Source organism: Dryobates pubescens, chromosome 44, assembly GCF_014839835.1.
Source record: "Dryobates pubescens isolate bDryPub1 chromosome 44, bDryPub1.pri, whole genome shotgun sequence".
In the NCBI taxonomy this organism is placed as follows: Eukaryota; Metazoa; Chordata; class Aves; order Piciformes; family Picidae; genus Dryobates; species Dryobates pubescens.
In genome coordinates this window covers 28784-39809 of record NC_071655.1, presented here as the reverse complement: position 1 = coordinate 39809, position 11026 = coordinate 28784, and the positions used below count along the sequence as shown (strand labels likewise).

The 11026-nt window shown below is 59.6% G+C and overlaps 1 protein-coding gene across 1 annotated transcript; it reads right to left on the bottom strand.

The window, feature by feature from the left end:
• Positions 1-170: 170 nt before the first annotated feature.
• LOC104304657 (sodium/glucose cotransporter 2) lies at positions 171-10922 on the bottom strand. The gene is made up of 14 exons (XM_054177710.1): positions 10893-10922; positions 10007-10111; positions 9057-9116; positions 8272-8376; positions 7342-7447; positions 6980-7060; positions 6329-6528; positions 5392-5527; positions 4768-4875; positions 2571-2721; positions 1736-1904; positions 1093-1308; positions 733-819; positions 171-281 (listed from the first exon to the last, which is right to left on the bottom strand). Exons 1-14 carry the CDS (start codon positions 10905-10907, stop codon positions 171-173), a joined length of 1650 nt encoding a protein of 549 aa, XP_054033685.1. The 5' UTR covers positions 10908-10922.
• Between the last annotated feature and the right edge of the window lie 104 nt (positions 10923-11026).

Sequence of the window (11026 nt, the reverse complement as noted above, 5' to 3'; positions counted from 1 at the left end):
TTCCAGGCTGACCCCAGGCTCATTCTGAAGCAATTGGAGGCTGATTCTGGAGCCACTTCTGGCTCTTTCCTCTTTATTTTGGGGCCCACCTGGGTGGGTTTGGCCTCCCCTGGCTCCCCTGGGGCCCTTTGCCCATTTCTGGAGGATTTCAGCCCGGGCCTGGGGGTCTCTCAGGCGAAGTAGCCCCAGAGGAAGACAGCCACAGCCATCAGGAGCAGGGCGTTGAGGTTCACCACCCGGCGCCAGCGAGGATCCTCGGGGGCGGGGGCTGGGGGTGGGGCCTGCGCCGGGGCCACGCCCCTCTCCGCCGCGGGCTCCGCCCCTCTGCCAATCGGATTTGGCCTCGGGCCGCCAGGCTCCGCCTCCACATCTGGGGGGGAAGGGAGGGAGGAGGTCTCAGGTCCATAGGCACCAGGAAGCCTCTGAGGTGTGGCTGCAGGGTGGGGCCTGGGGACCACCAGGAGGTCCAAGGGTGGCCCCAGAAGGTCCTTTGGGCCCCCCCTGGCCACCAGGTTCCTCCATGGACGCCCCAAACCCCCCTGAGATGTGGCTCCAAAGGGGTTCCTGGAGCTCTGGTTCCACTCTGACCACCCCAAACCCCCCTGAGATGTGGCTCCAAGGTGGCTCCAGCAGGTTCCTGGAGCTCCTGCTGGGCCTCAAGAGGTCCCAGGGTGGCAGCTCCTGGTCCCTTAGGTCCTCCTCCATGCCTTGGTGCTTACCCTGGAGCTGGACCTCCCCAGGTGCCTCCTTGGGGCCCTCCTGGCCCAGGTCTATCCGAGGCTCTGTGCTGTTGCGGAGGCTGAAGACCAAGCGGTGGAGCTGGGGACAACCAGAGGTGGTGGTGACCACCCCTGGGCCAGCAGAGGCCCATGGCCACCAGACTCCTCTGTGGCCACCACCAGCCCCCTTGAGATGTGGCTCCAGAAGGTTCCTGGAGGTCTGGGACCTCTGGTCACCCCAAACCCCCTGAGATGTGGCTCCCCCTGAGATCTGTCTCCAAGGAGGTTCCTGGAGCTCTGGAAGCTCTGGGAAGTCCTCAGGGACCACCCCAAGGAGGTCCAGGAGGTTGTGTCCTGTCCCCCCCAGACTCACGTGGCGCTGGGGGATGGGAGGGTAGCAGAAGGAGACCCCCAGGGTGATGGCTCCAGAGGCCAGGAACAGGAGGACAGCGAAGTGCAGGTAGTGGAGGCCACAGAGGACCTGGGGACAACCTCCTGGAGCTCCACAGCTTCCTGTCCCCAAGGCCACCTCCGGCACCAGGCGCAGGAGGCCCAGCCCCAGGCCACCCAGCAAGCCCCAGAAGGCTCCCTGCAGGGGGAGGAAGCCTCTGAGATGTGGCTCCAAGGTAGCCTCCAAGAGGTTCCTGGATCTCTGCTTCCCTTCTGCCCACCAGCAACCCTCTGAGATAGGGCTCCAAGGAGGCTGCAGGAGCTCTGGTCCCACTCTGGTCACCCCAAACGCTCCTGAGATGTGGCTCCAGAAGGTTCCTGAACCTCTGGCTCCATAGTGGCTACCAGGAACCCCCTGAGATGTGGCTCCAAGGAGGCTGCAGGAGCTCTGGTCCCACTCTGAGATGTGGCTCCAGAAGGTTCCTGAACCTCTGGCTCCATGGTGGCTACCAGGAACCCCCTGAGATGTGGCTCCAAGGAGCCTCCTGGACCCTGGGGCCAGCAGGAGGAGGTTGTCCCCAAGGGGTGGGGTGGGGTGGGGGGTTGCCTCCCCAGGGGTCACTCACAGGTTCATTGACCCTGGGCACGAAGACAGCCAAGAAGAAGACAGCAGCCACCGGCGGAGCCAAGTAGCTGGCGACAGCCTGGATGTAGTCGAAGAGTTGTCCTCCGCGCGCTGCCTCCACCACCGGCAGCCAGGCCAGGCTCAGCCCCACCATGGCCACCACCCACAGCCTGCAGGGGGCACCACCAGCGAGCTCCAACCCAAGAAGGTCCAACTTGAGGAGCTCCACCCCAAGGAAATCCACTTTGGGCAGCGTGGCCTCCAGGAACCCCTTGAGCTGTGGCTCCAAGGTGGCTCCAGAGGCTTCCTGGAGCTCTGGTTCCAGAGTGGCCTCCAGGAACCCCTTGAGCTGTGGCTCCAAGGTGGCACCAAAGGGTTCCTGGAGCTCTGGTTCCAGAGTGGCCTCCAGGAACCCCTTGAGCTGTGGCTCCAAGGTGGCACCAGAGGGTTCCTGGAGCTCTGGTTCCAGAGTGGCTACCAGGAGCCCCTTGAGCTGTGGCTCCAAGGTGGCACCAGAGGGTTCCTGGAGCTCTGGTTCCAGAGTGGCCTCCAGGAACCCCTTGAGCTGTGGCTCCAAGGTGGCACCAGAGGGTTCCTGGAGCTCTGGTTCCAGAGTGGCTACCAGGAGCTCCAAGGAGTTCCTGCAGCTCCACCATGGCCACCCCAACACCACCCCCCCGCGAGATGTGGCTCCAAGGTGGCTCCAGAAGGTTCCTGGAGCTCCTGGTGGCTGCGGGGAGCTCCTGGTGGCCACCACTTGGTCCCTTGGGTCCTCCTGGGTTGCCCTTTCCTCGTCCCCCTCCCTGCTGCCCCCTCCCCCCACTCCCCTCCCCCACCTGCCGGCCAGCAGCAGCTGCTTGGGGCCTGCCCTGGGCCGGAGCTTCTGGTAGACATCCAGGGTGAAGAGGGCTCCGGCGCTGGCGAAGATGGAGGCCAAGGAGGACATCAGGGCCGCCAGGACCACCGCCAGCATCAGGCCCCGCAGGCCTGGGGGGGACACAGCCATTAGTAGGCGCTAATGAGGGGCTAATAAGGGGCTAATGGGAGAAGCAATAGGTGTTAATTGGAGTTAATAGGGGGCTAAAGGGTGAATCAATAAGTGCTAATAAGGGGCCAATAAAGGGCTAATGGGCGAATCAATAGGTGTTAATTGGAGTTAATAGGGGGCTAAAGGGTGAATCAATAAGTGCTAATAAGGGGCCAATAAAGGGCTAATGGGCGAATCAATAGGTGTTAATTGGAGTTAATAGGGGGCTAAAGGGTGAATCAATAAGTGCTAATAAAGGGCCAATAAAGGGCTAATGGGCGAATCAATAGGTGTTAATTGGAGTTAATAGGGGCTAATGGGTGAATCAATAAGTGCTAATAAGGGGCCAATAAAGGGCTAATGGGCGAATCAATAGGTGTTAATTGGAGTTAATAGGGGGCTAAAGGGTGAATCAATAAGTGCTAATAAAGGGCCAATAAAGGGCTAATGGGCGAATCAATAGGTGCTAATAGGCGTTAATCGGAGTTAATGGGGGCTAATGGGTGAATCAATAGGAGCTAATAGGCGTTAATTGGAGTTAATGGGGGTTAATGGGTGAATCAATAAGTGTTAATAAGGGGCTAATAAAGGGCTAACGGGCGAATCAATAGGTGCTAATAGGCGTTAATTGGAGTTAATAGGGGGCTAATGGGTGAATCAATAGGCGTTAATAAGGGGCTAATGGACGAATCAATAGGAGTTAATGTGCGTTAATAAGGGGCTAATAGGCGCTAATAGAAGTTAAGAATGTGCTAATGGGCGAATCAATAGGCGTTAATAGGCGTTAATAAGAGGCTAATGGGCACTTCAATAGGAGTTAATAGGCACTAATGAGAGCTCATCGAGATTTAATAGGGGTAATAGGCGTTAATAGAGGGCTAGTGGGAGATTTAGTAGGCATTAATAAGTGTTAATTAGGAGCTAATGGCAATAGGTATCAGGCATTAAAAGCCATTAATTACAAGCAGATGGCAATGAATAGGAGTTAATAACCATTAATTACGAGCTGGTGACAATAGGTATCTAATAGACACTAATAACCGTTAATAAGGACTTAATATCAATTGATAGCTATTTAATTGCTGTTAATAGGCGCTAATTCGCTTTAATAATGGTAATTGCCATCTAATAATCTTTAATTGTCTTCAATGACTTCTAATCCCCTCTAATAGTCATTAATAACCCACTATTAGCTTCAAATTACCTCTTAGAAGCCCCCCCAAGATATCGATCACTCCTAATAATTCATTAATCGCCCCTATTAACCCCCAATAACTCTGCAATTTACCTGATAATAAGGGGCTAATGGGCACTTCAATAGGCGTTAATAAGCTCCTTAATAATCCCCTAATACCTCCCTAATTTCCCTAATTGCCTAATTACACCCTAATGTCTCCTAATAGTGCTGTAATTTCTCCCTACTTTCCCCTAATTTCACTAATTATTGCCTCATAATTCCCTAACTTCCCTAATAACTCCCTAATTTCCCTTATAATTCCCTAATAACTACCTAATATCTCCTTAATAACCCCTAATAACGCCCTAGTTTTCCTTATACTCCTCTAATAACCACCTAATAGCTCCTTAATAACCCCTAATAACGCCCTAGTTTTCCTTATAATCCTCTAATAACTACCTAATAGCTCCCTAATAACCCCTAATAACGCCCTAGTTTTCTTATACTCCTCTAATAACCACCTAATAGCTCCCTAATAACCCCTAATAACCCTCTAATTTCCAATATAATCCCCTAATAACCCCCCTATTCCTTCCCTAATTTCCCTAATCCCTCCCTAGTTTCCCTAACAACTTCCTAATAACTCCCTAATTTCCCCTGTAATCCCCTAATAACCCCCTAATTACTCCCTAATTTCCCTAATGATCTCTTACTAACCCCCTAATTACTCCCTAATTTCCCTAATGATCTCTTACTACCCCCCTAATAACTCCCTAATGCCTCCTAATCATCTTCTGCTCTCCCCCGATGAGGGCTAAGGATCACCCACCAGGGGGCAGCAGTGTGACCACCAGCCGCGGGTAGGCGACGTTGGAGCAGCCCGCGGGGGTGCCGCAGGCTCGGCGGCAGTGCTGGGCGTCCGCGCACCCAACCACCTCTGGGGGGCGCCAGAGAGAGAGGGAAAGGGTCAGGGGCGGCAGCGCCTCCTGCCCTCCCCGCGGCGGGCGCTAGGGGGCGCCGGAGAGAAGGGAAAGGGCTCAGGGAGGGCTGCGGCCCCTGGCAGCAGCAGCCAGCAGGGAGCCCCCTGCGGGCCAGGGGTGGGAGGACAAACGGCTCCCAGTGGCTCCCAGTTAGTCCCAGTGCCTCTCAGTGAGTCCCAGTGGCTCCCAGTGCTCTCCCAGTGGCTCCCAGTCCCATTCCAGTGTCTCCTCGGTGTCTCCCAGTCTGCCCCAGTGGCTCCCAGTGCTCTCCCAGTGGCTCCCAGTCCCATTCCAGTGTCCTCCTCAGTGTCTCCCAGTCTGTCCCAGTGGCTCCCAGTGCTCCCCCCATGTCCTCCCAGTCAACCCCCAGTGCCTCCCAGTGCCTCCCAGTGAGTCCCAGTGGCTTCCAGTGCTCCTCCAGGTGCCTCAGGAGTGCCCTGGAGGCTCCCTGGGGGTGCCCAGGGGGTGCCCACCCGGGAAGAGGACCCTGGCGGCCATGCCAGGCAGCACCATCAGGAACATTGGGAGGACCTTCAGGTAGCCGCAGACGACGCAGCCTGCACGGACGTGGCACAGGGAGCGGCCGGCCAGGCAGCGCTGCACGATCACCTGCACCGGCACGCACCGGCACGCACCGGTAAGCGCCGGCACCGACCGGCACCGACAGGCACTGACCGGCACCGACCGGCACCGACCGGCACCGACAGGCACTGACCGGCACCGACAGGCACTGACCGGCACCGACCGGCACCGACCGGCACCGACAGGCACTGACCGGCACCGACCGGCACCGACAGGCACCGACAGGCACCGACCGGCACCGGCCGGCAGGGAGCAGCACGGAGCAGTAAGGGCCAGTACAGAGCACATGGACCAGTAAGGGTCAAGAGGGACCAGAAGGGGCCAGTAAGGGCCAGTAGGGACCAGTAAGGATCAGGATGGACCAGTACAGACCAGTAAGGCTTGGGGTTGAAGGTCTTGACCAGTCCCTCCCAGTCCCTCCCAGACCCCTCCCAGTCCCTCCCAATCCTCTCCCAGTCCCTCCCAATCCTCTCCCAGTCCCTCCCAATCCCCTCCCAGTCCCTCCCAATCTCCACCCAGTCCCTCCCAGTCTCCTCCCAGTCTCCTCCCAGTCCCTCCCAGTCCCTCCCAATCCTCTCCCAGTCCCTCCCAGTCCCTCCCAATCCCCTCCCAGTCCCTCCCAGTCTCCTCCCAGTCCCCTCCCAGTCCCTCCCAGTCCCTCCCAACCCTCTCCCAGTCCCTCCCAATCCTCTCCCAGTCCCCTCCAACCCCGCCCAGTCCCTCCCAGTCTCCTCCCAGTCCCTCCCAGTCTCCTCCCAGTCCCTCCCAATCCTCTCCCAGTCTCCTCCCAGTCCCTCCCAGTCCCTCCCAGTCCTCTCCCAGTCCCACCTGGTCTGTGCACCAGTACCAGGCCGAGATGATGCCCAGCCCCAGCAGCAGCCCAGGCCAGGGCAGGTCCCCGGTGCTGGGATGCCTCAGGAGGTGGAAGGCGTCCGGCCGAGGCCTCCCGCAGGGCCCTGTCAGGTTCTGGGGGGTGGCCAGGGGGTAGCGCTGCACCAGCCCCTCGTAGCCCCCCACGGCCCCCAGGGCTGCGGGGCCAAAGCAGGACACACCAGTAAGGACCAGTGGGGACCAGTATGAGGCACAGGGAGGAGCAAACAGCACTCCCCAGAGTCCTGAAGGCTCCTCTCAGCGTTCCCAGTGTGGACCAGAGGCACTCTGAGCTCCCCACACTGACCCCAACACCAGCAGGGACCAGCAGGGACCAGCAGGGACCAGTAAGGACCAGCAGGGACCAGTAAGGGACCAGTAAGGGACCAGTAAGGACCAGTATGAGGCACAGGGAGGAGCTAAAAGCACTCCCAGAGGTCCTAAATTCTCTTCCCAGTATGGATCAGTATGGGGACCCTGAATCCCTCCCAGTCCCTCCCAGTCCTTCCCAGTCCCTCCCAGTCCCTCCCAGTCCCTCCCAGTCCCTCCCAGTCCCCTGCCAGTGGCTCCCAGTCCCTCCCAGTCCCTCCCAGTCCCTCCCAGTCCCACCATATGCAGCCAGCACTGAGGCTCCAGCGACGATGATGAAGGTCTGGAGCAGGTCAGCGAACATCAGAGCAGCCAAGCCCCCTGCACCAGCATGGACCAGTATGGACCAGTATGGACCAGTATGGACCAGTATGGACCAGTGTGGACCCATACAGCCCAGCACAGGCCAATATGGACCAGAATGGACCAGTATGATGCCAGTGCTCCCAGTACAGGACCAGTATGAGCCCAGTCCCTCCCAATCCCCTCCCAATCCCCTCCCAGCCCCTCCCAATCCCCTCCCAGCCCCTCCCAGCCCCTCCCAATCCCCTCCCAATCCCTCCCAGCCCCTCCCAGCCCCTCCCAGCCCCTCCCAGTCTAACCAGTCACAGTGTAAATCGCTGTCACCCCCAGCAGGGCTCCCACCGAGGCGTAGAGGTTCCAGCCCAGAGCCTCCTGGATGAAGATGGCTCCGGAGTACATATCCACCTGTGGGGCAGCACGGAGCACCTGTGGGGCACAGGCACCGCCCCCATACACCCCCCAGCCCCAGAGATCCACTCCAGACTCTGTAGATTCCTACAGAGCCATAGAGAGCCCTTTAGATCCCTCCCAGCCCTTGTAGATCCCTAGAGACCCCTACAGATCCCTATAGATCCCTTTAGATCCCTCCCAGCCCTTGTAGATCCCTAGAGACCCCTACAGATCCCTATAGATCCCTTTAGATCCCTCCCAGCCCTTGTAGATCCCTAGAGACCCCTACAGATCCCTATAGATCCCTTTAGATCCCTCCCAGCCCTTGTAGATCCCTAGAGACCCCTACAGATCCCTTTAGATCCCTCCCACCCCCATGGAGCAGCTATAGGGCACAAGCACCCCCCCCCCATACCCTCCCCAGCCCCTAGAGCTCTCCTCTGGACCCTACAGATTCCTGCACACCCATACAGATCCCTTTAGATCCCTCCCAGCCCCTGTAGATCCCCTTTGGACACCACAGATCCCTACAGACCCCTGGAGATCCCTTTAGATCCCTAGAGATCCCTTAACTCCACTAGCGCCCCCTATTGGTCCCCTCCCACCCTCTAGCGCCCCCTAGAGGTCCTCTATAACCCCCTGGCACCCCCTAGGGGTCCCCTCCTGTCCCCTAGCGCCCCCTCTAGGTTCTCTCTGCCCCTCTAGCGCCCTCTAGAGGTCCTCTCTAGCTCCCCCTAGCGCCTCTAGAGGTCCTCTCCTCGCCCCTAGTGCCCCCTGGATGTCCCCTCCGGCCCCGCAGCGCCCCCTGCAGGCCGCTCCTGGCCCCTGCAGCTCCGTACTGAGATCTTGGTGGCGATGTAGAGCAGAAGGCTGAGCAGGGCCAGGTAGAGGCGGATCCGGGACCCCCCGAAGCGCAGCCCCAGGTACTCCGGCATGGTGCTGACCTGCGGGGCACTGGGATGGACTGGGAGGGACTGGGAGGGGACTGGGAGGGGATTGGGAGGGACTGGGAGGGGATTGGGAGGGACTGGGAGGGACTGGGAGGGGATTGGGAGGGACTGGGAGGGGATTGGGAGGGACTGGGAGGGACTGGGAGGGGATTGGGAGGGACTGGGAGGGGATTGGGAGGGACTGGGAGGGACTGGGAGGGACTGGGAGGGACTGGGAGGGGATTGGGAGGGACTGGGAGGGGATTGGGAGGGACTGGGAGGGACTGGGATGGACTGGGAGGGACTGGGAGGGACTGGGAGGGGATTGGGAGGGACTGGGAGGGACTGGGAGGGACTGGGAGGGACTGGGAGGGGATTGGGAGGGACTGGGAGGGACTGGGATGGACTGGGAGGGACTGGGAGGGGACTGGGAGGGACTGGGAGGGACTGGGAGGGACTGGGAGGGACTGGGAGGGGATTGGGAGGGACTGGGAGGGACTGGGATGGACTGGGAGGGACTGGGAGGGACTGGGAGGGACTGGGAGGGACTGGGAGGGGATTGGGAGGGACTGGGAGGGACTGGGATGGACTGGGAGGGACTGGGATGGACTGGGAGGGACTGGGAGGCACTGGGAGGGACTGGGAGGGACTGGGAGGGACTGGGAGGGACTGGGGGACACTGGGAGCTGCCTCACCCCTGCTCTCATGTAGATAGGGACAAAGATCCATCCCAGCAGCAGCACAATGAACATCCCCTGGGGGCGGGGCCAAAACGCTGATTGGCTGAGGGCACCGGCAGTAGGCGGGGCCACGCCGGAGCGCGCCCCCAGACGTGGGTGGGGCTTGAGCTGGGTGGAGGCAAAGGGGGGGGAGGGGAAGGGAAGGGAAGGGGAAGGGTCCGTGGTGGGGGAGGAAGGGTCTATAGGGGATCTATAGAGGATCTATAGGGGATCTATAGGGGATCTATAGGGGTCTGTAGGGGATCTATGGGGCATCTATAGGGGTCTATATGGGATATGTAGTGATCTATAGGGGATCTATGGGGATCTATAAGGTATCTGTAGGGATCTATAGGTATTTATAGGGGATCTTTAGGGGTCTATAGAGGGTCTGTAGGGATCTATGGGGGATCTATAGAGGTCTATAGGGGATCTATAGGGGTCTCTGTGGGATTTGTAGGGATCTATAGGGTTCTATATGGGATCTGTAGGGATCTATAGTGGTCTCTATGGGCTATGTAGTGATCTGTAGGGGATCTGTAGGGGATCTGTAGGGGATCTGTAGGGATCTATAAGGACTTTCTAGGGGTCTACAGAGGCTCTATAGGGGATCTCTAGGGATCTCTAGGGATCTCTGGGGGTCTAGGGGGATCTCTAGGGATCTCTAGGGATCTCTGGGGGTCTAGGGGGATCTCTAGGGATCTCTGGGGGTCTAGGGGGATCTCTAGGGATCTCTAGGGATCTCTGGGGGTCTAGGGGGATCTCCAGGTGCCTCTAGGGGTCCGTAGGGATCGATAGGGAGCTCCAGAGCTCCACATGGGTCTGTAGGGGCCCTGTGGGGTGTGCCTAGGGGATCTGTAGGGTCTCCATCCATGGGGTGTCCCCGGGGTGCCCGTGGGAGGCACCCACGGGGGCCCAGGCCTCACACTCCACTCGAAGCCTCCCACGGCGATGCCTCCGGCGGCCCCGGTGCCGGCCAGGCCGACGAAGTGCCCGGAGCCAATGTTGCTGGCGAAGAGAGAGGCTCCCACCTGTGGGCAGCACGGGGGGCACCCATGGGGCACCCACAGAGCCCCACAGGCACCCAGGGAGCAGCTGGGGAGCACCTATGGAACCCCTGCGGAGCACCAGGAGAGCAGAGCACCTATGGGTGTCCTACAGCGCACCTATGGAGCTCCTATAGAGCACCTACAGCCACCCACAGGGCCCCATAGGGGACCCCCAGCCACCCATAGGGACCTGTATGGCCCCCAGACACTCAGAGCAGAACCTGGAGCGCCCTCTAGGGACCCAGAGCCACCCACAGCAGCACCTATAGGCTCCTACAGGGAGCCATACCCCTCCCTAGCAGCTCCTGTAGGGACCCACAGCCACCTCTAGGGACCCATAGCCACCTATGGCAGCACCTATGGGCACCCATAGGGACCCACAGCCACCTGTGGCAGCACCTATGGGCACCCATAGGGACCCATAGCCACCTCTAGGGACCTATAGCCACCTATGGCAGCACCTATGGGCACCCATAGCCACCTATAGACTCCCACAGCCACCCAGAGCTGCCCCACAGGTCACCTATAGGGCCCTAGAGCTGCCCTTGTGGCAGCCCATGAGGAGCCCACAGCCTCCTGTAGGAACCTAGAGAGCCCTGGAGGGACCCACAGCCACCCATGGGGACCCACAGCCACCCATAGGAACCTATAGGGAACCAGTGTGGCTCCCAGTTTGGTTCCCAAGGCTCCCAGTTCCCTCCCAGTGCTCCCAGTTCCCTCCCAGTGCCTCCCAGTTCCCTCCCAGTGCTCCCAGTTCACTTACTGGGCCCCAGGCCATGCTCCTCCCGGCCAGGAAGTAGCCGCTGACGGTGCCACGGCCACCACGGCGCAGGGACTGGGGACACCAGCATGGACCAGCATGGACCAGCATGGACCAGTGTGGACCAGTGTGGACCA

Coding starts and splice junctions, on each gene's coding strand:
- LOC104304657 (XM_054177710.1), bottom strand. Junction 5,528..6,328: donor GGTACTGGTGCACAGACCAG/GTGGGACTGGGA, acceptor GTGCCGGTGCAG/GTGATCGTGCAGCGCTGCCT. Junction 282..732: donor CCAAGGAGGCACCTGGGGAG/GTCCAGCTCCAG, acceptor GCCCCGGCGCAG/GCCCCACCCCCAGCCCCCGC.